The sequence below is a fragment of the Rousettus aegyptiacus genome, unplaced genomic scaffold (genome assembly GCF_014176215.1).
Source record: "Rousettus aegyptiacus isolate mRouAeg1 unplaced genomic scaffold, mRouAeg1.p scaffold_m13_p_16, whole genome shotgun sequence".
Taxonomy (NCBI): domain Eukaryota; kingdom Metazoa; phylum Chordata; class Mammalia; order Chiroptera; family Pteropodidae; genus Rousettus; species Rousettus aegyptiacus.
This window is the reverse complement of record NW_023416291.1, coordinates 9,894,057-9,920,809: the sequence shown is the minus strand read 5'-3', so window position 1 is coordinate 9,920,809 and position 26,753 is coordinate 9,894,057. Positions and strand designations below refer to the sequence as shown.

The window sequence follows — 26,753 nt, the reverse complement described above, 5'->3', positions numbered from 1 at the left end:
GCCTATAGGGTTTGGGGATCAGCAATTGGAAAGGGCTACGAACTTGTGAAACAGTATTATTCATGGGGGCAGAATGCTCATCAGCGTGACCCAGTACTAAATACATTCATTATAGGCATTTCTATTCTGCACAATTTGCCACACCGCACTGGTTTCTGGAGGGGGAAAAAAGACAATGGCTTATAAAATGCTTTTGAATGCCTGAAAAGAAATAGAGTTCATGCTGAGACTCCTCTGCTTTATTTTTTGGAAAGAACCTTCTTAGTGACTTTAGTTGAGCTCTGCTGAGAGTAAGCAAAGTGGAAAAATCAGAAAATTACTTTTTTTTTTATACGTTTCTGGGGGGCAAAATAGAGAGTGGGAGAAAATAAATGGGAAAAAAAGTGACAGTGAGATTAGGTGAAACAGCAAATATGCAAGTAGATGAAGACAGCTGAGGAATAATGCAAGAGGTATGAAAAAAGGCAGCGAGAATAGAGCCACGGCGATAAACTTAAAAGGAATTGCAGAGCAGAAAGAACATCATAAATAATCATATTTTCAAATAAGAATACCATATCAGTTTCTGTGACCTGGATAGAGCTGAGCCTCCCGTGATATTTCCCAGCATTTTGATGCACACAAAATGCAATTTTCAGCTTAGGCATTTTATTCTTCAATGTAAACAAGCTTTGGGTTTTAAAAATACATACCTGAGAAGTGTTTTTATAAATAATACATACATTATAAAAATGTGACTTGTAAACTATGGAACCCATGTCTCCCCCCGTCCCCCCTCCCCCCTCCCAGTATTCATTGTGAAGACTCGCCAGGTATACATAGTACCTTTTGTAGAAATTTGCATGCTAAAGCATGAAATGTCTTTTACCCAAGATAAATAGGATATTTTTTTTTGAAGTACAGGACAAAGAAATATCAGATCTGCCCAAACTCAAGGAAAGAAGTGATGAAACGTAGAACTGTATTGTTAATTAGTTTCAAATCCTAAGGTGTTCCTTCAAATCTTGCTAATTAAGAGAAATCAAGAGTGGAAAATAACCCTTTTCTTATCTTCAAAGAATAAAGATGAAAGAAAAACAAAGACTGAAACCTCTTTCTTGGTTCTGTTCTTTAAGACGGAGCCCCAAGAAAATCTGCCCGAGCTCACTCGCGGAGGGAGAAAGACCCAAGCCAGCCTTCGCAGAGGGGGAGGGGAGGAGGCGGTCTGGGAAGCATAATGAGAAGCAAGTTTTCAAATTTCATTAAATTCCCCCAGCGACAAAATGCGACAAAATGCACTTAGAGGTATTTTAAGTTAAACCAGTACTTATGACTATGAAAAGCAAGATGATTACATGTTTGTGGAAGACGAAAGGGCAATTAAGAAAACCAGAACGATTTAAAATGCCATATAAATATAGGCGACCAGAAGTTGATTTAAAGTTTTTTCTTCTGTAATTTGTCTCCCCTTTGTCGTGGCACGCTCAGGGAAAGTGAATGCGGATGAACGGGGGATGGGGGGATGGGGGGGAGGGGCGGTCGGAGCCGCTCGCACCCCCTCCCCAGCCTGCCGCAGCCCTCGCCCCCCTCCCTCCCGCGCCCCCAGCCCCCGCCTTCCTCCTCCCATCTCCCTCCCTCTCCCAGCCTCCCCTCCCCTCCGCGCTGGCTTTGGGGGACTCCATCAGCTTTTGATTTGGGAGTACGCTGATTGGCTGGAAGCGATTCAACACACGCCGGGCAGGAGAGCTTTGTCTGAGTTGAAGTGAAGTTGTGCAGATTTTCGACTGGAGTCAGCAATCACGGCTGTTTAGTCTGCAGCCGAGCCGAGCACGGGAGCAAGCGCTCCGCGGAGATCCGCCGCAGACCCCGCCGGCGCCCCGCGCTGGAGGGACCCCGACCGCACGCGGGGCGACGCGCGGAGGCGACACTCTCCCGCCTGCGAGGACGGCGACCGGCCGCACGGATGCGGGGACCGCTCTCCACGCCGATGCTCTGGAAGTCGCCACACGGTGTGTATAAAACAAAAGTTCGCGAGCCGTTAATTGCCGTGCTGTGTTATTAAGAGCCACTTTCAAGTTGCAAGTGCCAAATGTAGTTTAGCGTTAAGTTGCCAAAGGAAGTTGCGGGGGTTGCTTTGCCGTGCTTAACTCGCTCTGGGAGCGGAACCTCGTACGCTGACCGATGTGCCAGATGAATGCTAAAATGCACTTTAGATTGGCGTGTGCACTCCTGATGCTGTCTTTCAACTGCCATGTGCTGGGCAAGAATCTGAAATACAGGATTTATGAGGAGCAGAGGGTCGGATCGGTAATTGCAAGACTATCAGAGGATGTGGCTGATGTTTTAGTTAAGCTGCCTTACCATCCTGCTGTTCGTTTTCGAGCCATGCAGAGGGGAAATTCTCCTCTACTTGTGGTAAACGAGGATACTGGGGAAATCAGCATAGGGGCGAAAATTGACCGCGAACAGCTATGCCAGAAAAACTTGAACTGTTCCATAGAGTTTGATGTGATCACCCTACCCACTGAGCATCTGCAGCTTTTCCATATTGAAGTCGAAGTGCTGGACATTAATGATAATGCTCCCCAGTTTTCGCGATCTCTCATTCCTATCGAGATATCTGAGAGTGCAGCGGTTGGGACTCGCATCCCCCTGGACAGTGCGTTTGATCCAGATGTTGGGGAGAATTCCCTCCACACGTACTCTCTCTCTGCCAATGATTTTTTTAATATTGAGGTTCGGACCAGGACTGATGGAGCCAAGTATGCAGAACTCATCGTGGTGAGAGAGCTGGATCGGGAGCTGAAGTCGAGCTATGAGCTTCAGCTCACTGCCTCAGACATGGGGGTGCCTCAGAGGTCCGGCTCATCCGTTCTTAAAATAAGCATTTCGGACTCCAACGACAACAGCCCAGCCTTTGAGCAGCAGTCTTATATAATACAACTCTTAGAAAACTCCCCCATTGGCACTTTGCTCCTAGACCTGAATGCCACCGATCCAGATGAGGGCGCTAATGGGAAAATTGTATATTCCTTCAGCAGTCATGTGTCTCCCAAAATTATAGAGACTTTTAAAATCGACTCGGAAAGAGGACATTTGACCCTTTTCAAGCAAGTGGATTATGAAATTACCAAGTCCTATGAGATTGACGTTCAGGCTCAAGATTTGGGTCCGAATTCAATCCCAGCTCATTGCAAAATTATAATTAAGGTTGTGGACGTTAATGACAATAAACCTGAAATTAACATAAACTTCATGTCCCCTGGAAAAGAAGAAATATCTTACATTTTTGAAGGGGATCCCGTTGATACATTTGTTGCCTTGGTCAGGGTTCAGGACAAGGATTCTGGGCTGAATGGAGAAATAGTTTGTAAGCTTCACGGACATGGTCACTTTAAACTTCAGAAGACTTATGAAAACAATTATTTAATCTTGACCAATGCCACCCTGGATAGAGAAAAGAGATCTGAATACAGTTTGACCGTAATTGCCGAGGACAAGGGGACACCCAGTCTCTCTACAGTAAAACATTTTACTGTGCAGATCAATGATATAAATGACAATCCACCCCACTTCCAGAGAAGTCGATATGAATTTGCAATCTCAGAGAATAACTCGCCAGGGGCATATATCACCACTGTCACAGCCACAGATCCTGATCTTGGAGAAAATGGGCAAGTTACCTATACTATTTTGGAGAGTTTTATTCTGGGAAGTTCCATAACTACCTATGTAACCATTGACCCATCTAATGGAGCCATCTATGCCCTCAGAATCTTCGATCATGAAGAAGTGAGTCAGATCACTTTCGTGGTTGAAGCAAGGGATGCGGGAAGTCCAAAGCAGCTTGTAAGCAACACCACAGTTGTGCTCACCATCATTGATGAAAATGACAACGTCCCTGTGGTCATAGGGCCTGTTCTGCGCAATAATACTGCAGAAATCTCCATCCCCAAAGGGGCCGAAAGTGGCTTTCACGTCACAAGAATAAGGGCAATTGACAGAGACTCTGGCGTGAATGCCGAACTCAGTTGCTCCATAGTAGCAGGAAACGAGGAGAATATCTTTTTAATTGATCCACGGTCGTGTGACGTCCATACCAACGTGAGCATGGAATCTGTCCCCCACACAGAATGGGAGCTCTGGGTTATCATCCAGGACAAGGGCAACCCTCAGCTGCATACCAAAGTCCTTCTGAAGTGCGTGATCTTTGAATATGCAGAGTCAGTGACAAGTACAGCAATGACCTCAGTAAGCCAGGCGTCTTTGGATGTCTCCATGATTATAATTATTTCCTTAGGAGCAATTTGTGCAGTGTTGTTGGTTATTATGGTGCTGTTTGCAACTCGGTGTAACCGAGAAAAGAAAGACACTAGATCCTACAACTGCAGGGTCGCAGAATCGACTTACCAACACCACCCCAAAAGGCCATCCAGGCAGATTCACAAAGGGGACATTACGCTGGTGCCTACCATCAATGGCACTCTACCCATCAGATCTCATCACAGATCGTCGCCGTCTTCATCTCCTACCTTAGAAAGAGGGCAGATGGGCAGCCGGCAGAGTCACAACAGTCACCAGTCCCTCAACAGTTTGGTGACAATCTCCTCGAACCACGTGCCAGAGAATTTCTCATTAGAACTCACCCATGCCACTCCTGCGGTTGAGGTAAGATCACACACTGCACGGGTCCCTGACAAAGTAGCTGTTAGCGTTCAGAAGCTGTGAGTGTGTTAGTTCTTAAATGTCTCCATGGAGAATTAACAATACTAATGAGATGCACATTAAGTTGGTTACAAGTTATCTCATGTATATGTAGCAAGCATACACACCTTAGCATGCTGTTTTTCTTAAAAATTTACTTGCATGTACTATGTAGAATACTGAAAAACAAATGTGAATCTCACAAAGGATTATCTGATTAGAATCCCCTTAACTTTCCAGATTTAGATACTGGAGGACGAAAATAAAGGGGCTTGCTTTATTTTCCTAGTTGTAGTCTCTACTAAGAAATCGAAAACTGAGGCCTCCAGAATCCTATCTCAATGCATGTTATATCTGTTCAACTTTTGAACATTTTCTGCCATTATTTTAACTACCTGTGTTACAGTGTTGTATTTTACAGCATTTTCCATGTGTTTTTATCACTGATCACTTTAATCTGAACTATAAAATAAAGGAACTCAATCTGTTGTTTATAAAGGAGTCCTCTTTCAAAAAGAGAGAAGAAAATCAGTTCCCTCAGATCACTCAGATCTCTCTGCAATGTGTTCGGTTACATCTGGCGGCTAGCTGCACAGTCTGCCACAGTCCAGCACGTGTAAATCTTTACAAGAGAGATAACATGTTCAATTAACTAGAATGAAATAGTGACTAATTGTTTATCCTTGCTGGAAGCTTGGGAGTTGTGTGGGGGTTTGTTTCCAGGAATCAGTTCTGTCTATTTGGTTTCCAGCAGGTCTCCCAGCTTCTTTCAATGCTTCACCAGGGGCAATATCAGCCAAGGCCAAGTTTTCGAGGAAACAAATATTCTAGGAGCTATAGGTATGAATTACCCTCATGTTACCTATTAAGTCTCAAATAACATGGATGCTAAAGAATAAAAACTATACTTTTCCTGATTTATCTTTCTAGATATGCCCTTCAAGACATGGACAAATTTAGCTTGAAAGACAGTGGCCGTGGTGACAGTGAAGCAGGAGACAGTGATTATGATTTAGGGCGAGACTCTCCAATAGATAGGCTGCTGGGGGAAGGATTCAGCGACCTGTTTCTCACAGATGGAAGGATCCCAGCAGGTAAGGAGGTAGTCAGAGACAAATCCTTATTTTCAGATCTGTTACACCAGGGAAGCGACCAATTTCTCTCCTGCTTATACTCCCTCTGTCCTCTGCATTAAGTCTCTGTAATCTGCACACTATTAGCAATGAACATAGACTGAAACACTTTAAAATTATTTTCTTAAAATCCATATTAAGGAATGAGCATAGAGCTGAAGAGGACCAGAAGCAAGGAGTGGGCAGAAGAGGACACCGCCCTGCTTTCCTCCTCTTTCTGGCCCACCCTGCTCTGCCACAGGGCACTCTTGAGCAACTCTTTATAAAATTACTGGGTGGTTGTTTTCATTCAGACAGCCTGTTTTGGTGCATAGTGGTGAAGTGGACTATAATTTGGAGGACACATTTCCTGTGATGGGAACCAACTCACAGAATCGGAGATTAAAATATACTAGGGAATGGTATACTTTAATCACTAAAAATAGGAGCAAGAATGCATCTTTGTAGGTGGGAAGCAGAGAATATTTTTTGCCACCTTTCATTTTATGTCCGCATTATAGTGGAAGAGGAACAGGAGTCCAAGGGAGGAATTTGTAAGTAGACAGGTGGATGGAGGAGGTCCTAGTAAGTGATGAGCCACGTTTTCCTTAGCATCCCTTTTCCCTAATTGTGCAGTAGAAACTCTGTGAACCAACTGGGTAGATACTGATTGCATCGTTAAAGCAACCCAGACACTGAAGACTGTAATACTAAACCAATTCTTAGGAATGCACAGATGTTCTTTCATCTACTTATGCGTTTAAATTCCACTGAATGTTCGAGTGAGTGACTGCCATTTGGTAAATGAAAGAAAGGTAGAACAGGACTATATTACCCATGTGGGTGCCATCAAACATCTATTTTCTACATACAGATCTGTAAGGGAGTTTGGGAAACAGACATGGGGGGAGCTTCAGAGAGCTGCAGAAATTCAGGCGCCCTCGGTACAGAGAAACTCAGCTCTCGCTAGTTGTGGCTGCCGCAGTGCTGGTGTCAGTCACGGCGGTCACAGCTGCCCCCAGCAGTGTCCCAGCGCTTACTCCAGGCCCACGCGCTGCTCGACACCTGCACTGCTTCTCCCAACGCTTTGATATAGGGGTTAGTAGTGTTGCTGCGTGTGTGTGTGTGTGTGTGTGTGTGTATCATGACATATGATATATATATATATATATATATATATATATAACATTTGAAAACTGAAGCTCATCAAAGTTAAAAATGTGTCCCAAATCAGGCCATTCCTACATGGTAGAGGGGAAATTTGAGCCAATCCCTGTATTCTTTAATACTAATCTGTCAAGAGAAATATAAAGTAACAGGTTGTTTCTTTTTTAAATATGTTGAGTGGCACATGTGTTCTCATATTTTAAATTATTACTACCCTCCATGAAACTCTAAAATGCTGCTTATTTAATTATGTTATCACAAGGATAGATATTGCATTTATGGCAGGATGAATGTATGGAAAGGACTTCTAGTTACAGTGAGGACTACAATGCACATGAGAGCCCTTGTCTGCACAGTCGTCCATGATGGTGTTTTTTTTTTTTTTTTTTTTTTTTTTTTTTTACCTCGTGGACTCCCTAGACCAATATGGAGAGCTCTCAGAATCTAGTGGAATATATATGGCTTCAGACAATTTGTTCAAAGAGCTCAGAGAGAATCAGTTTCATTATTCTTACCCATGAAATGAAAGAGCTGGCTGAATTTCTATGAATTTATAATACTGAGAGAACTCTAACTTTAAATATGGGTCCTTAATTTTGAATAATTTGATTTCCCAAATTATATTATTTCATAAAACAGAAAAGTAACATAATGGGTATAATGTCAATGTTTCATTATGTGCTATTTTTTAAATTACATGAAGTCAATTCATTGAAATTTTAATTTATCAGCCTAGTTAAAAAGAGAACAACTGCCCCTACTTAGATAACCTTACCATTTGTGGGCTTAAATTATGCCTAAAGTCCTTTGTAATTCTGAAATTGTATAATTCTAATAGCTAATCATGGTCTAACTTTTTAAAAAAGATCAAGTCTCCTCTTCCACTTTTTCCTGTATTTTCAAAGTTACCAACACCAGGTACGTTCATGGCAGGAGAGTCATCTAATGCTTGAGTTAAATAAAAATTTAAATAAAAGTAAATGTTAAAGAATGAAGACACTTGGGAATCAATGAATAGATAATAAAGTCTAGAATAATAATGAGTCTCGTTTTGTGACTTTAGACTCCTTCCAAGTTACTTTTCTTTTCCAAATTAGAGGCTCACTTTTAAATTATTATGAATACTACCACTTAATATATAGACAGCCTTTAAAAAACAATTCCATATTCACACAGTCATACTTATTCCAGGTGTGTAGTGGGAGAGCTGTACTGCTGGTGTATGGCTTTGTATTACAAGTGATTGTGTTTAAGTAGATACATTTCTGGCTGACTAGCTACCTGCCTCCATGTGGGGTGTAGGTGTGGTAGAAAGTATTCTGTAGGCATAGAGCACCAGAATATCACCAATGATCCATAAAATATTTTAAGCTTTACTCATGTTTGGCTAGTATAGAAAGAAATGTACATATTGAGTATCTATACAGAGATAACCATCCTTTAATTATGATCATCATTCTGATGATACTTAACCCATTTTTCTGGCTTATTATTCACTCTGGCTGCTTCTGCTGGCACATTAAGGCATAACACTTGTGTTTTGTAAAGTTATATTCCCAGGAAATATTCCAAGTAGGAAAAAAAAAATCCACATCTGAAAGCCATTAACAGAAATCAGTGCAGTTTTCAAAAGCATGTATATTTTTAGGACTTAAGTGTCTTATTCCAACTGTTTTTCTGCATTAGACTGTGATCAAATATAGATTATGTTATGTCGAGCTGCCTGCCAACAGGGTCACTTCTGGCTGTTCATTCTATTAATTCCCACAGACGTGTCCTTCATTCTGAGCAGTAAAATCAGCATGCATTTTTGTCTGTTAGCTCATGTTTGTCAACATTCTTTCCTCCTTACTCATTCAACTTTGAATTACAGTTCTACACATATTCCTGCAAAATCTCCATTTTCCCAGCATATTAGCTGCACCAGGATGATGTATAAAAGCTTTTGATTTTGTTTTTTATGACACTCCTTCCTGATTGAGCTCGTTCCACTTTTCGTTAATCTGTCATTAGCGATTACTTAATACCAACGTTCCTCTTTATTTCTGAGTTCTCTTCATTCTTATGAGTGGTATCCCAGTTCTGGCCTTTCTCCCATGGCTGGTTCACTGTGCAAGCACACGAACTGTTATTCTCTCTTTCGTAACCCCTCCCTTTGTCAAATCTTTCTTCTATATGGCTTGAACGACTTTCTCATACATTTTAATTTACCTATTTTGGTTCAAAATCAATAATTGACTTCTATTGCCCAGCAATGCCTGATTAAACCTACTTATCTTGGTATTCTAAGGACAATGAAATCCTCTCCTAGCTTATTAACTCTCAATTTTGCCTTTTTTGTATCTTTTGCAATAGGCAGGGCCATCTCTTCACATAACGTACCAACCTGTTGCTCATGCACCTTTCTGCCCGAAAAACTGGCTTCTCTTCACTCTGTCCATCTAACTCCTATTCATCTCTCACATTTTGTTTCAAGTTTCTTTTTCTTTAACTTCTCCAGCCTCCATGTCCACTATTTTTTCTTTTCTTGACATGGCCTCAGCATTATATAGTTTGACACAATAACTGGGCATTTGCTACCCTTAACTCAAAACTAGATCTGAAACCATCTGAGGGTAGGGAACAAGCATAGCACTTCGTATATGACAGGCTCTTAATACGTAACTGATTGATGATTAGCTAATGTCTTGGTAGAAGTTAGGCATATGTTTTTCTTTCTATATTTGACGCTTGCTAGGAAGCATCTATCTATGTACCCTATCTATGGTGGAGTACAGTGACAAAATTGATAGTCATATAGTGACTGCTACTCACTCTCCTTCCCTTCCCCAGAGAAATTTAACCACCTGGCAGAGCTTTCAAGAAGGGACAGAAAGATTAGCCACTTGGCACCACTTGCCAACAAGTCCTAGTCATTGGATGTGGCATAGAAACTCTGTGTCACTGAATAACGCATACACTAAGAATGTTTTCAAATAGCTGAGTCTCCTGGGAAAAGATTGAAAATGTCAGTGAAACTGAGAAGTGCCCTTTTCTGCTTCACTGCTCCTCCTCCCCCATTATTTTTGCCATCCATCTCTCCATTAGTCTTTATCGATTTTTCGGATTTTCTGAATTTTTAAACTTTTATGGTAATTTATTGCCTTGTAATTAAAGCCCCATTTATTTTTTGTGAAGTTGTAAAATAGCATTCCCTGTTTAAAAATCTGTCCTATGACCAAATTTATTTTTGAACCTGAATTACCATTTTAATCACCCAGATTGTATTTTTGGTTATATGTTCATTCTATTTGAGTCTCTAGAAATTTAGTCATGCTCAGGATTCTTAGAAGCTTTAGCAATTTTTCTTTTTTTCTCCCCTTTGTCATTAAACATTAAAATTCAAACAAAGTCAGTCAAACAATTACATCCTTCCCACAGAGTTAAAACCAGAAAATAAGTGAAACGTGTCATCAGGTCTGTCTTCCTTCCTCGTAACAGGATGTGAGAAAGACAATATAACCAGGTCTCCATTCCATTTTCAGAGACCCAGGGAATTAACAAAAAAAAAAATTCATTACCACTTTGATAGTTATTTCGCTGCTGAGAAAACCTCATTGCTATTAAAGTATTCCAGTTACTTTCAACTCCTTTTGGTTTTGTCCACATTAAGTGATGAACAATAGCTGGGAAGTATTTCCATGTAGTAATAATGCATGAAGTCAGCACATCTAAACTTGCTCTGATTATTATCTTACTTAAACTTAACCTTTCTTCATAGCAAAATTACACAAAAATTCTCGATGTTCACGCTCCTTCTCTTACCCCGCAGTAATTCCTATGGAATTCATGTTCACACTATCTCTGCATTTTCCCTACTCCCTTTATGTTTTTAACTTTCTTAACAATCAGACCTTTTTTCTCACTCACAATACTTGGTTTTATTCTTTCAGATAAATATCCAGGAGTGGGATTTACTGGTTCATGTGGTAGTTCTATTTTTAATTTTTTTGGGGAACCTCCATACCGTTATCCATCATAGCTGTACCATCTTGCATTTCTAACAGCAGCATATGATGGTTCAATTTCTGCGTATCTTCACCAACCTTTATTACTTTTTGTTTTTTATAACAGCCATCTTGACAGGTTTGAGGTGATATCTCATTGTAGTTTGAGTTGCATTTCCCTGATGATTAGAGCATATGTAGTGAATTCTTATTCTCTGCAGGCATTTTAGCCAATGATGAGGATACAGCAATAAACACACTGGAAAACAAACTTCCTCTGACCAGGTATCTGACATTGCTCAAGAGTCATCCTTTCTAGCAATAATTTCAAAGAAAGAGAAATATTTCTTAAGTGGCCAGATCTACAGAATTAGCGCTGAATAGGAAGATATGGCTGGTATCAATCTAGTTTTCATTCATATCCAAGATCATTATTTTACATCATCTGTTTTCTGTCATTTACTCTAAAATGAAATCGTGATATTGAAGAAACCTAATGGTCACTGAAAGAGAGGGGTGATTTTTGGAGTATATTTTACCTCTTCGCATTTTCTGGATGTTATATAGTTCAGTTATTGTTATTTGCCAAAGTTAGAGATTTTTCTTTTTTATTTTCTACTTTTCTCTTATTATGTATTATTTCCTGTGAGCATGACACTCACAATCCAATGGGGCCATAACAGCTGGAAGAACTAGCCAATGAATCTTTCATAGTCTTCATCTTTTCATGGCTTTTCCATCTATTCAAATTCCAAACCTTTAAAAGAGGACTTCTTAACTGAGTAACTCCAGATGCCTGGTATTTGAGGGTAATTCTCACGAATGTTTTAAGTAACAAGTCAATAAATAATGCAGAATATCTTGAAGAAAGATTAATAAGTATAGTGATGAGATAGCTTATTATATTCTCAGCGCCTCCATTAAAATTAAAGGAGGTCAGATAGACCTCACTATCTAGAAAGTCACTGAGAGGCATTACTCGAGGATTGTCTGGTGGCCTTTTAAAGTTATGGATTTCACCTTACAGCTCTGATGTTTTCTAGAATTTATGTTCAGCGAATATTTCATCGCCCACACCTCAACTCTTTTTCAGTCATTCTCATGTATAAGTTATCCATCCGTTTTCTCATCCCTTGAGTTGCCAAATGGCATTGCTGAGGAGTCCATGAGTCCTAACCCTCCTCTCCTCACTTGACATACTGGGAAAAAAAATATGCCGGCTCCATAAAACTAGCATTCAAATGAAAGCCATAATTGCAGTCCATCTAATGTGTAAAGTAACGGGTTAGTATCATGGTAGTATTTTAAAACTGCCTCCTCCTATTACTTTGAAATAGACTAAGGTTTCCCCCGTCATTTTGGGTCATGCTACGTATAATAACAACCCCCACTGTCTCCCTTGAGTGCAGCTATGAGGCTGTGCACGGAGGAGTGCAGGGTCCTGGGCCACTCCGACCAGTGCTGGATGCCGCCGCTGCTCTCGCCATCCTCTGATTATAGGAGCAACATGTTCATCCCCGGGGAAGAATTCCCGGCACAGCCCCAGCAGCAGCATCCTCATCAGAGTCTTGAGGACGACGCCCAGCCTGCGGATTCCGGCGAGAAGAAGAGTTTTTCCACCTTTGGGAAGGACTCCCCAAACGATGGGGACTCCGGGGGTAGCAGCAGCACATCCTCTCTGCTCTCGGAAATGAGCAGCGTGTTCCAGCGCCTCCTGCCGGCTTCCCTGGACGCCTATCCTGAGTGCGGCGAGGTGGATCGTTCCAACTCCCTGGAACGCCGCAAGGGTCCCCTGCCGGCCAAGGGCGGCGGGTACCCGCAGGGCGTGGCGGCCTGGGCGGCCAGCACGCACTTTCAGAACCCCACCACCACCTCCGGGCCCCCGCTGGGAACTCACTCCAGCGTGCAGCCTTCCTCAAAGTGGTTGCCGGCCATGGAGGAGATCCCTGAAAATTACGAAGAAGACGATTTTGACAATGTGCTCAACCACCTCAGCGACGGGAAGCATGAACTCATGGATGCCAGCGAGCTGGTGGCCGAGATTAACAAGCTGCTCCAGGATGTCCGCCAGAGCTAGGGGAGCTTAGCGAAGCGTTGTTTGTTTCCATACATTTGGAAATAGGGAACAGAGAAAACCCTGAAAGAAACTGGCATTGCCAAATAGTTGCATTTATCATAAATGTGTCTGTGTATATTGAATATTAAATACTGTATTTTCGTATGTACACGATTCAAGTGTGATTATTTTAATCTGTATTTTAAAAATACATTTGTACCTTATATTTATGTGTAATTTAACAGACAAATTTTATTTTTTTACTCCCATGACAAACACGTTTTTCCTATTCACGTAGAAAGTAGCCACTGTTCAAATCTGATATACTCTTCAACCACAAAGTATAAAGGCACCGCTTAGATTAGTTACGTTGGGGGAGAAGTTGTTATTCTGTAGGAAAACCCCACTGAAGCATTATAGAGTTCTTAGTTCTATTAAGTGATGCAACTTATTTTTTTCAACTCTTTTTAAAAATTAATCCTCAGTAAAAAGTGTTAAACTTTTATTGTTGTTGTTATCTGGACTGCTCTCTGCCAGTTCTGCTAGTTCCCAGTCGCATAGCAATGTTGAAACGTCAGGTGAAATTCGATCTCAGAACTGGGCAGTATCTTTTACAGTCAATGATGGAAATGGGACGAGAGTCGATGGATGTTGCTTCCTAAGTCCCAGGCCGCTTCTATTCCAGGGCGTCACATGGGTCTCTTCTGGAGAATGTTTCTCCTGCAGTATTATTGTCTGTTTACAGTCGAGGTGCACAATGGTTGTCATTCCAGCACTGTAAGGAAATGTGCTCCAAAGATAAGGAATCTGTCCTTTAAGTGGATAATGAATGATGTGAGCTAACAGCATGAAGTATTAATTGACAAAGACAGTTATGCCGGTGGCCCTCCTAGGGTAGTAAATATAATTGATTTAGTCAGAAACCATCCTATTTGAATCTCCCCCTCTCCTCTCACAATACTTGAACATTTTTATCTTTTGCAATGTTTTTTTTTTCTATAACTATTTGCTTTTTGCTTTTGTCTCCAGTGCATGATTTCATATTTTTGCTTTTATTTTTAGTACAAGAACATTTATAAAATTACGTTTTTGCAATTGCGATATTGTTTTATTTGTTGTGTGACAAAAGACGAGTTCTCTATTTATTGTGCTGTTATCACTCTGTGTGGAATGCTTTGGTAAGGGAGATCGTTATTATGACTTTTCTCATTTATGACCAAGCTTCTATTAATGTTATTTCTATGAATACACTATCTTGATTGTACTCTCCAGAAAATTTTACTGTTGATGAAAATAAAAGAAAAATTCAAGTAAAGCTAAAGGATTGTCCATAAATCAGAGCCCTATTCCTATATATACATTCAAAAGCTTTGCATGAAGAATATCCTTCATTAAAAGATAATTCAGTGTTAAGTTTTGTATGATAAAGAGGGACCATTCAGTTGGCCTGGCAAACAAGAAAAACACAATGGAAAAGGAATGAATTTGAGACCTGAAATGGGAATGAAAAGAATCTAGCATATTCCCAGTAGATTAAAGAATTTAAATGTATTTGAAGTATAAAGAAAAAGGAATGATCAAATAGTAACTGCTTGACCAATTTTTAAATTTTAAATTAAAAATAACCTTTCTTAGAACATTTTGTATTGTGTCAAAAAAAAAAAAAAAAGTACCCTTACAATGTTTCTCTGGGAGGAACATTTCCTCTATCTTCAAGCTTCTTTCTGCTAGAGCTAGTCTAATAATTAAATCTACCTGAAGTCAATGAACAGGAGAAAATGATCAAATTCAACGACGTATCTATGCATGGGATCCCCACATACAGGAGAGAGTCAGACACCACCTACATTACAAAAAGAGAAAATGGAGCAAATATGACATCCTGAGCTAAGGATGAGATAGAGCTCCTTGGGGCTTCAGAGGGTGATTGCAGGGCAATAAGAAAAGCAGATGCTCAGTAATTAGTACTTCTTCCTGCAACATAGGTCAGAAAAAGGTTACTGCTGATAATCTCTTTATTGGAAAGGCTTGTGATTCAAATTCTTCTAGATAGTTGGGGTGGGGGTGGGGTGGGGGTAGGCGAGGTAGAAGTTGCTCCTGAGCCTGCAAGGTCTTGGTTGCCTTCAGTTCAAAATAATCCACATACCGAGAAGGCACATCTTGGGGTGACTCATTCTGAGCTCCTCCATCTCCAAGAGGTGAAAATATTATCCTCCTTGGTTTACTAGTGGGGAATTAAATACTAGGAAAGTAAAATAACCTAAAAGTAGTTAAGTCAGATATTTTAATTCTCAAATGAGTATATCAAATAGATGCATTATGTCTTTCAAAAAGAACATTTTTCTTTTACAGGAGGTATTGCAATTTCAAGTGAAATTTCGGTTTATTTTTCAGTAGATAACTCACACAAATGCTGACCACATTTAAAGACAATCTGCTTTTCAAATTCGCTTTCTTTCAGTGCATATAATTGTTAAGAAAAAGACTTTCATAATTTCACTGCTCTTAATTTAAAGCACCCAGTGGTAATTTAAAAAGCGAGCTGGAAAGCAATGTTTGAATAATGTGAGGCATATAAAATGCAATATCAACACAAAACCTTTGTACACTGTTTCCATAGGAAGCATTCCGCGTCTCAAACTCCCTGCTTCTCTAGCCTTCTCCACTTCTTATTGCTGCTTTGTGTGCCCACGAGTCAAGGGATATTGGTGCAAGATTTTTGCTGGAATGTTTGGTGCTCTCATAGCAACCTAAGCCTGCATCGTTTACATTTTCCCCTCTTTGATATCATGCTCCTTCTCACACTGAAACCACCACTTAAATCAAGGAGATTCCTTTCTCCATTCATTATTTCTTAATCTCTTTGGCCACATTTGACTCCTTTAAATGTTCTTCAATAACAATCATCTATTAAGAGAAAATGTAATTCAACACTAAAACTGTTGCTTAGCAAAATTTCCTTTTAAATGGTTGTTTATAGGATGATTAGAATTGGCTTTCTTCAAATTCTTAGAAGCTATTAACATTGGTTTTTTTTTGTATCATTTCTTTCTTTCTTGGTATTTAGCAAGATTAACTTTGTTAATCATTTAAATTCTTGCAGCTCCTGTCACAGATATATCAAATTTACCACTTACCAACAGATAAATAATCAGGCAAGAGATGGTTAAGTTACTGTCCTATTAGAGTTACCGAAGAAGTCTAATTGATGGACATCAGCTTAGCTTCTTTGTTTCAGTCTTTTGATACTAATATCAGAAAATATTCAAAACTGGGTCCAAATTATTGATGCATTAAAATTCAAAGAATTGTGAATCTGTTTAAAAAATTAATTGTATAGGTGGAACGTGTATTGCCTGACATAGCGACTTTTAATCTTACATGAACTCATAGAACTGATCCAAGACAGTTCAGGCAATTTGTTAAATATTGAAAAGATTTTAATGTTTCTATTCCAATTCAATATATCTTGATAATGTATCATTACGGTATCAAAGATTAGAGACATTCTGAACCCTGAATAAGCAATACATTTTGCCATATAATATTAAATTCAAATCATGCAAAAGTCTTAAAAAATTATGTTGTTTTTAAAACAATGAAAACAGTATAGGCATTTCAAAAAAACTAACAGATTGACTTCCTTAATTGCAAGTTAAATTTATAAAACAATGCTATATTATATGTATATTCTGTCTTATAAATTGTGAAAGTATAAGATGCCATACTAATTGTAATTATTTTTCATAATACAATGTCTAATTGTGAGTCACAGAAATAATTCTCTATGGTTACATAAAATTTTAATTTAATAAATTAGAATAGTTGGGCCACTGAAAATTCATCTCAGTTTAGTTTATAGAACAAACGGTGTCACTCTTTTTAAATAACTGATGATATCTAAAGTTCTATACTACAATTGAAAAGAACTTTATTGCCCAAATTTTGCTTTCATCCTTCATTTGTGTAACTGGGTTCATAGTCAAGTATATGACGTTCTGTATACCAGAAATAATAGGACCTTTAATATAGTCTAAGCTGAAAAATTTTTTTGAACAAATAGGCACAGTATAAGAGATCTGAAAATGAGTGTATATACTTTTGATTAATTTATATTTTTAAAATTCTATTTTATACAATTTGTGGAGCTGTTAAAAGAATTTTATAGGGAGCTGACATTACAAAAATTGATATCTAAATTTACATACTTCTTGACTTTTGAAATGCAATATACATTCTACCATGCTACTTTAAAATAATGGTTTTCTATTTTCTTTTGAGTTTGCCAAGTTGCTCCTAATTCTTGTTTGCTTATTCATATTTTATCTCTCCAATTTATTTATTTAATGGTTCTCCTCCTTGATCATTTATCCTACTCGCCACATTTTACAGCACTTCTCCAAGTTTTTGCATGTACATAGTATTTTTTATTACCACCTAGACCTAATAAATTTTTTCATGTTTATTCTTCATTATTAATGTAACAGGGATCATGTTTTTGAGATATGAAGCTAATATCTTTTCATTCTCAATAATCCTTGCTCTTCTAATTCACTAGTTTAGTGGAAGGGTAAATTTATACAATGAAGAACACAGTGGACATTTCTTTTGTTCTATGTTTTAAATGAAAAGTTTTCTAGTGTCTAGAGAGACAGTGTAGAAAACTTGACTTATTGAGAAAATTGTTTTTTCCTAAATATATGTATTTCTAAATTAATGGTTAAGGGTTGGATTGGAAAAGGTGAGGTTGGAATTTTACTATAAGCCAAAGTGAAATACAAGAAAATGAATAGTAGGTAAGAAAGGCTTTTGCCATAGAAAAGCAGATAACTTAGATAATTGTTGCGAACATAAAGCACGAGAGAGAAGTAAATTGGGAAGGGTAAAATAGCTGACGTTAGTGTCTTCTTTATTCCCGCCTCCAGCGATTTTTTTTTTTGAATTAAAATCACTGAGGGTGACATTGGTTAATAAAATCAAATAGGTTTTAAGTGTACAATTTGGTAATACATCATATGTATGTTGATTGTGTGTTTACCACTCAAAGTTAAATTTCCTTTCTTCACCAAATGTTTGACCCCCTTTCCCCTTACCTACCTTCTCCCATCCCCTGTTCCCTCTGGTAACCACTAATCCACTGTCCATGTCCTCGAGTCTCTGTTCATTTGTCATTGTTATTTGTTGCTTTCAATTTTATATCCCACATAGGAATGAAATCATATGGTTCTCAACTTTTTCTGTCTGACTTATTTTGCTCTAGCATGATAATCTCCAGGTCCATCCATGCTGTGGCAAATGGCAGTATTTCATCTTTTCTTATGGCTGAGTAATATTCCATTGTATATCTGTACCAAAGCTTCTTAATCCAGTCATCTATCGTAGGACACTTCGGTCCTTTCCATGTCTTGGCCACCGTGAAACAACGCTGCTATGAACATCGGGATGCATATATCTTTGAAGATAAATGTTTTCAAGTTCTTCTGAGTAAATACCCAGATGAAGGATTGCTGAGTCATGTGGTAATTCTATCCTTAGTCTTTTGAGGAACCTCCATACTGTTTTCCATAGTGGCTGTACCAATTTACATTCCCACCAGCAATGTCTGTGGGTTCCTTTTTCCTGACAACCTCTCCAGCACTTGTTATTACTTGTCCTGTTGATGACAGCCATTCTCACAGGTGTGAGGTGGTATCTCATTGTGGTTTTCGTTTGCAATTTCCTAACAGCTAGTGAAGTTTTCACATGTCTGCTGGCTGTTTGTAGTTCTTCTTGGGAGAAGAGTCTATTCAGGTCCTCTGCCCATTTTTTAATTAGATTTTTTTTTCATTGTTGTGCTGTATGAGTTGTTTGTATATTGTGGATATTGGCCTTTCTCCCATTTGGATGGCTGCCTCTTTGTCATACTGATAGTTTCTTTTGTTGTGTGGAAGCTTTTTAGCTTGATATAGTCCCATTCCTTGATTTTTGTGTTACTTCCTTTGCCTCTGAGGTCAGAAGCTGTAGAGCTAAGTGGTACTTTTGGGGAGGACGCGTCCCCTTTCCCTGACCCTCCCCGCGTGGGCGTGCAGGCCCAGAAGGAAGTGGTGCCACGGCGCTTGTGCCTCTGGAACACCATCTCACCTCGGCACTGCTGTGGGATGGTCTACGGAAGATTCGGACTTTCTTTCCCGCCCAAATGGGGGAAGGGCTGGTATTATAAACTGGGTTACATTTCACAGAGCTCTTATTTAAATGAAGGAGAGCTTTCTAAAAGCACCAGGTACATTCTTGTTTCATTAAAAAGTACATTCTGCAGCTTAAAGTAACTAACCACAAAATACTCGAGACAGAGGAAGCACAGAGCTTCCCTTTGGAGGCAGACCTCTGTGTTCAACAGAGTTTGAGGTTCTAAATAACCTACACTCCTTCCAGTAAGTTACATGAGGGGTAACATCTAAAAACACAATTAGGAATGTTTTGTGAATGCTAACCAGAAGAATATATTGCCAGTCCCTGCCTTGTGATTTGAATCTCTTCTGCGAACTCACGCCTGGAGGCTGTCAGTGTGGATCTTGCCTCTGCAGAGTTTCAGGAATTGCTGAGATTGTGTGTGGCAACTACAGGAGAATGCCACCGGGAATGGGAAAAGTATCCGAGGAAAAGCCTACAAAGGACCAACCACCACCATTCATTTATCCTTTGCTACTCTTTCTCCTTGCCCTGTCTCCTCACTTTCTTCTTGGGTAGCACTTATGATCAGGCACTAGTTTAGGTATTTGAGAAACACCGATGGAACAAAATAGACAAAAAAGAGATGAAGACCAGTACCCATCTATGAAAATGGCCCAAGTCCAGCACGCCGACGACACTGAAGGCTGAGGGGGATGTGGAGCAACAGGAACTCTCATTCACAGCCGGTGGGAATTTAAAATGGTCAGCTACTTTTGAAGACAGTTTGGCAGTTTCTTATAAAATTAAACATACTCTTACTATGCCATCCAGCAACTGTGCTCCTTAGTCTTTACCCAAAGGATTATGTCCACACAAAAACCTGCATGTACATGTTTATAGCAGCATTATTCATAGTTCCCAAAATTTGGAAGCAACCAAGATGTCATTCAGTAAGTGTAAGGGTAAAAAAACTGTGGTATACGAAGGAATGTCATGCACAACTAAAAAGAAGTGTGTATGTGTGCGTGCACGCACACACACACAATGTATGAAACAAAATTCTTGCCAAATTTTCTGAAAGTACTTTTGGAGTATTTCATATTAGCTATAATATGAGAGAAACCTGAGACTTAATCAGAACTATCGCATGAAGATTTCGAGCAGTAACAATACTGTTGCTCCAAAATTATAATAATTAAACAGCCAGAAAAGATAGAATGAGCCTTGCATCGCAGTCTGTCAGTGTAGAGCCTGCACCATGAGTTAGACATCCCACCAGCACGCGAGTGTTAGGGGACATGCACGAAATTACCAGAGACGCCTCTCACCCCTGGAGAGTGTTTGCGGAACCCTTCCTTTCCTATTAGTGAGTCATTGTTAAGTTTGCGATTCACAGCATAAGCTCTTTTACGAAAACAAACAAGCAAATAAAAAAAAACAAATGGCAAAGCCAACAAAACAAAATCATAATGTCCTCCGTATCTCTCACTTTTATTGAAAGTGCATTCAGTCCGATAAAAGCAAAGTCATGCCACGAAGAAAATATGATTTGATCTCATCTCTCCTTGACTCTTTACACTTTCCTCATTGTTATTTGCTTCTAGTTCAGGCAAAAAGCGACTGCTGATATTTTCTCTCGTTTGTAAAATGTAATTTTTTTTCTATAGAGCTCTCGTGTCTTTCATTTAAAAAATATTTTGACTAAAAACAAAAAAAATCATATGATGTCAAGCAATTGATTAGTTTCAGATTAAAAAAATAAAACATAACATAAAAATACCAATGCTTATAGGGCTTCACAGTACATAAATTGCTCTTCCATACAGTATCATGCTGTTTTAATTATTGTTAAGTTTTAAGTGTAGGGCTAGAGAAACACAATTCTCTCCCTTTCTTTCTCTTTTCAATTATTTTTAGGACATTTCTGACTATTTTATTTTTTAACTTTGAAACCAATTTTTCTAGTTTCCAAAAATATGCTATTGCTATTTTTACTAGGATCACATTCAATTTCTGGATTAATTTGAGGGGGACTGCCATTCTTATGATGTTGCATTTTTTTCCCAAGAATATTTCTTTCCTTATATGAAAGTCTGCTTTTGTGTTTTTCAGTGCAATGCACAATTTTCTTCAAAGAAAATTTTATATGTTTTTTTGTTAGTTTTGTATTTTACCTTTTGGTATTTTATTACAAATTCTTATTGTCCATATGAGAAGCCCGTTTATTCCTAAATATCAATTTTGCACCCAGCCCTATAACTGCTTTATCTTATTTATAATAGTCTTCCAATTCATCCTTCCAGATTTCCCAAGGAAAAAATATATTGTTCTTAAGTAATAACAACTTAAAATTCTGCTTTTCAATTTTTGTTTTGAAATGCATTCCCCAATATCATTGGCTAATACTCCAGAAAAATTTATAAACAACATGTACATGGCATATTTGGACTCTTTATTATTGACTTTAAAAAATTCTTTCTAATGTTTTCTAAATAGCATATATGTGCACTTTTTTGCATGAATAAACATAGTAATATAGATACTATCCTATATTATTATGATTTTTAAAATCAAAATTAGATGTTGGATTTTGTGAAAAGAGTACTTTTTTGCATCTAGTGAGAGTGGTATGACAGTCTCTTTTGACTTGCTAAATATGTTGATTTATATTTATAGCCACCCTAATGTTTAACCACATTAGCATTTCAGGAATAAACTGCACTTGCTTTACTACTTATTAAATAAACAGCTGAAGCTGAATTTTGCTAGTTATTTTTAAAACATCTAACTTTAATGTTTAAGTGTTCTGTAGTTTTCTCTTGTATGTGCATTTTTAATGGGATTTTGGTATATGATGCATACATTCTAATAGAGGTAAAAAAATTTTCTTTTTTTTTCCTCCTATGCTCTGAACAATTGAAATTTAATTGCAGTTATCTATAACTTGAAGTTTTAGAAGAACTCCCTTGCGAAACCATCTGGCAATAGCTATTAGAAAACTTTCTCTCTCGAAGGGTAAATAGTGTGTATAGTTTTCCAGACCGACTTTCTGAGGTCAATTTTGGTAGGTTATATTTTCCTAAAAAAATAAAATAAAATTCATTTCATTCATGTTCTTAAACTAATTTGGAAAGATTTAATAAGAATAGTTGTTAAGAATTTTACTAATTTATACTATATCTGTGGTTATTTTATTGTCATTAATAAAGTTAGATAACTTTCTTTTTTAGTCACGTGACAAATTTTGTTCACAAGAAAGAGCAATAGACTTATTGATTCTAACATTTAACTGTTTATACTAAAGTTAATTTTTGCTTTTACTTTTATTACTCACTTCTTCCCTTACATTTGTTTTGCCTTTTTTCAAAAATTAAAATTGGATGCACGCTGCTTCTAACGTTGCCTATCATGTTTCCTCTGTGCACGTATTAGCTGTGTTTTTTATAGATTTAAAAAGATATATTTTAATTGACATAATGTTCTAAATTATTTCCAATTTTGGTTTTATATCCTGTTTTACATAAGAGATGAGTAATAGAAATAATTTACATTTTCTGAACTCTTCCAGAGCTATTTTCATCTGTGGATAGCTGTCTAATTGTCCTCGATGGAGCGATGGAGACTAGGGTGTCCAATTCCACCATCTTGGTGACATTACATATTACTTTTTGTTTATTTAGGGCTGATATGCAAAAATGGGAGACAATTCTGTGTGTATTCCACTATTTAAAAATCTCTAGCCTCTGTTTTTTTTTTAAATACATAATTCAATTTTACAGGGGTAATATAATCAAACATTCTTAAACATTTTTACATAAAAATCTATCTCCAACTTAAACCATAATTTGTACTCCCTTTTTATTAAAAATGAACAGATGTGTCACCATGACTTTTCTGCAACCTTCCTTCTCCAGGGCTATTGCTCCATCTTTTTTTTCCTGGTGTTTTCAGACTCTCTATATCCTCTTCACATGTCAAATACATTATGAATACATTCTCCTGTCTATTGTATCTAAAATAAACCTCCCCGAAACACAGATGGGAGTTTAATTACTACTCTTTTCCCCCCTACACTCCACAACCAAATTTCTTAAATACACTTTTCACACTCGTGAGCCACAGTTTTTAACTTTCTACCTCTGGATGGTCTCCTACCTTCCATCCACTCTTTTCCATCGAACTGCTCTGGACTGGCACAAAAGGTGGTTCTTGCTTAGGAACTGCCATGAGGTCGCGGGAGGGATATCGGCAGGGGTTACAGTCATCTCAAGGCTTAACTGGGGCAGGACGAGTTGTTTCCGAGGTGGCTTACTTGTGTGGTTGTTGGCTGAGGTACTCAAAGGGCTACTGGATGGAGACCACCATTCCTTGCTCCATGGACCTCTCCTCATAACATGGCAGCTGGCTGCCCTCAAAGTGAGTGATTCAAGAAAGAGTAAGTGACAAGGAGGCCACAGTACCTTCTGGTGACTGGGTCTCCCAAATCACACCGCATCACTTCAGTTTTATTCTAGTCATTAGAAGCAAATCGCTAAGTCCAGTCTCACTTAAGAGGAGAACAACTAGGGTCTACCTCCAGAAGGAAGGAGCATCAGAGAATCTGTGGGTGACATTAAAATTACTGCAGCCCTCGAACCACAATGTTCTTAAGGCCTTTTTGTGGGTTTTCCACTCACTAATGCAGTGTGGGTGCACCTCAGAGATTTGCCCAAGGTGTTCTCTGACTATCTGTCCATTTCATAGAATGCATCTGGTATTATGATATGTAGATATGTAACCTGAGGGAAATACAGTGTATGATTGCAGTCTCTGTGTACCTAGAAGGAGAAACTCAGGGAAACCGTATTCTCACTGTGATGCTTATCCCGGGGTATCAGGTTGGATAGCTAGGGAGAGTCGCAGAAATATGATAGATTTTCGATTTAACAAAAAAGGCATGCATAGTTATAAAAGGTACATCCCACCATTTATTTATTTTGATTTGTTTGTAGTGACAATATTTACTCTAATTAGAAATTTCAAAGCATTGTTAAGAGAAAACTAGGTTTTACTTTTTAATTTTTCCTGTTTGTTTTTCAAAATGACACATGGACTAGGACAGTTTGAAAAGCACGTCGCTTGCCAAGGCTGCCGGCTTTGTGAGAGCACTACCATTAGGTAAGCAGCAGCACATGGAAGGATGTAATAGCAAAATGTTGTGCTAAAGTATTCCTACTTTTTCCCTAGAGAAAATAGGTACAGCTTAATGAAGTTAGCCTTTAAAATGGGACAAGAAATGTCTGAAGAATGCAAATTGCCTATTAGTAGAGAAAAAGATAGTTAGCAATTATTGTTAAAACCTTTGCCTCCCCTCTCTCATATTTTAATGCTAAGGCATCTCAGAAATTTAACCTTTTCCCCTCAGGCAATATTTTGTCTCCATAGTCTAGATTCTTAAAACTTTATAAAAAGATCACCATCCATTTATCTTTTTCAATGGATTTTCAAAGACCCCGAGTCTCAAATTTATATTCCAAACCAGCCCCGGGTCACCGTTTCTCCCGGTTCCGCACTCCTGAGCTGCTGCGCGTCATCACTCAAACCACAGGCTCCGGGTTGCCTTCCTGAACGTTTGTTTTCTAAGTGGGTTTGTTTTATTCTGGCATAACTACCAAGGCAAAAAGGTTGACTCTGTGTGCACTAATAGTTATTTTTAACTTTCTTTAGTTAAAAGAAATAGTCAAGATAAATGCCAAAGTAGCTCTAGCAAAAAAAAAAAAAAAATTCTTTTAGCTGGTTTAGTAATATATGTTTAATGCATTTTCTTCCCATTTGCATGATCCACCATGGGAATCTTAGCTTTTTTATTTTCTTTCAAGTACAGAATAAAAATGCCAAGAGGTTATTTCAGGGCAGAATTTTAGAGAATAATTTGAATTAGCATAGAGTTAACATTTCCTAAATGGTTATTTCAGAAACTAGACCATTAACCTTTGGAGAAGACAAAAAAAGAAATATATTGGAACTTTGCTCTAGTATTGTTGGCTTCAGACAAAACGTGGAATAAGAAGCATATCTCTTGGACCAACTAAAAAACAGTATCGTTCATCAGAAACTAATAAAACTTTATAATACGATACTCCTACCTATAAGGTAACCCCACTGAACACAATGTATTAAAAAGTATTTTCCAGAGTGGTAAAATGCAATGTCATGAAAAGTTAAAGGTAAGTATTTATCAAGTTAAATTAGAACATTTCTAGAAGAAAATTGTGTACTTTGATAACAAAATAGAATGTAAAGAAAAAGTATAAAATTTAGATGATTAATAATATCATAAAATAAAAACTGCTAAAATTAAAATATTCTTCCATGAAATAATTTAACCTGCTTTTAAATCGAACTCGGACTCACACGCACCAGTGAGAATGGTGCAGCGCTGCGGTATTAGCAAACAGTTAGCACGGGCTGAAATGTATTGGTTTCTCATGGGATGGGCGGCTGCCCTTTGGAGTCTGGTGTTGGCTGAGAGTTAGGAGTTAACCTATCCAGGAGGGAACTGGCCCCTTGCAGAATACAGGGGACTTGAAATTTATTCTGTTGAAACCAGCTGTAGACTTCAGTGCTAAGACAACCATTCTAGCAAAGTGCCGCGGTGATGGATTGGAGCTGGAAGCCACTGGTACAGCACATGGGCTGTACGCGCTCAAGGCTTGGATGTGACTCCTTATCAAGCTGGTGGATTTGTTGTTGCTTCTTCTAATATGAAGCTATAAAAGCCCCCAGCCCAGAGGACTGAGTCTCACTTCCGGAACCTGAATTCTTGTCCCACCGTTTCACTCTGTGTGGCCTTAGAGTGTGACGGGCAACGGGAAAACTATGTAACTGCTGCTCCTGTCTCTCCGTTTTCCCCAGTAATACTGCTCCAGGTCTCATGTGCCTATTTGCTATTCTGCCTTCTTTGCTCCATAGGTTATGGAGAGGGGAACGATTTTTAGTTGGCGGAAAGTAGTCATTTTGGATAAGCAAGGTAGTATGCTTGTGCTGCTCAGTTCCTCAGAAATTAGCATGCTATGCATACTCATAAATGAAATGAGAACGTGTCAACAAGTGAGATACTATTACTGAGTCGTGGCAATAGTTACTGCTTATTGTCATATTTTCATGACTAGATTTTAAACTCTTAGAACAAAGAACTGCTTTATTCATTGAAGAAAGTTATTTATTTTTATATTATGTCACCATGTAAACTGTTATGGCGAACAGATTTCAAGGTGGCTCCCAATTTTCTCTGCTTCCTTTTGTGCATGCTTTTGTATGATCCCTTCTCCTTGAGTGTGGATGGGAGCTGTGATTTGTTGCTATCCAACAGAATGTTATGAACATCATAAAATATTATTTTCCTAATTGTGTAACCTAAGATTGTACCTTCCATCTTGCTAGAAGACACTTTCTATTGGCTCTTGCTGGCTTTGATGAAGTCAGCTGCAGTATAGAGCGGCGAGAGACTGACGAGTCTCTCCAGGTGACAGTGATAAAGAAGCTGAAGTGCTCGATTAGAACCCAATAGAAGGAATCCTGCTGAAAACCGCTTATGCTCAGAAATGGACCCTCCTCACT

The 26,753-nt window shown here is 38.5% G+C and overlaps 1 protein-coding gene across 3 annotated transcripts; it reads left to right on the top strand.

Moving 5' to 3' along the window:
* Nucleotides 1-1,661: 1,661 nt before the first annotated feature.
* PCDH18 (protocadherin 18) lies at nt 1,662-13,178 on the top strand. Of its 3 annotated transcripts, none has more exons than XM_016155786.2 (4): nt 1,662-4,647; nt 5,438-5,523; nt 5,614-5,777; nt 12,358-13,178. In XM_016155786.2, exons 1-4 carry the CDS (start codon nt 2,161-2,163, stop codon nt 13,023-13,025), a joined length of 3,405 nt encoding a protein of 1,134 aa, XP_016011272.1. In that variant the 5' UTR covers nt 1,662-2,160; the 3' UTR covers nt 13,026-13,178. The 3 variants fall into 3 exon arrangements, with proteins under 3 accessions (XP_016011272.1, XP_016011271.1, XP_016011275.1); XM_016155785.2 differs by having other exon boundaries at nt 5,435-5,523; XM_016155789.2 differs by having other exon boundaries at nt 5,435-5,523; nt 12,353-12,465.
* The last annotated feature ends 13,575 nt before the right edge of the window (nt 13,179-26,753 follow it).

Bases quoted from the DNA above. Each gene is read 5' to 3' on its own strand.
- PCDH18 (XM_016155785.2), top strand. From the start codon at position 2,161: ATGTGCCAGATGAATGCTAAAATGCACTTTAGATTGGCGTGTGCACTC. The intron at 5,524-5,613 runs GTATGAATTACC...TTATCTTTCTAG, and splicing joins AAATATTCTAGGAGCTATAG to ATATGCCCTTCAAGACATGG. The intron at 5,778-12,357 runs GTAAGGAGGTAG...CCTTGAGTGCAG, and splicing joins AGATGGAAGGATCCCAGCAG to CTATGAGGCTGTGCACGGAG.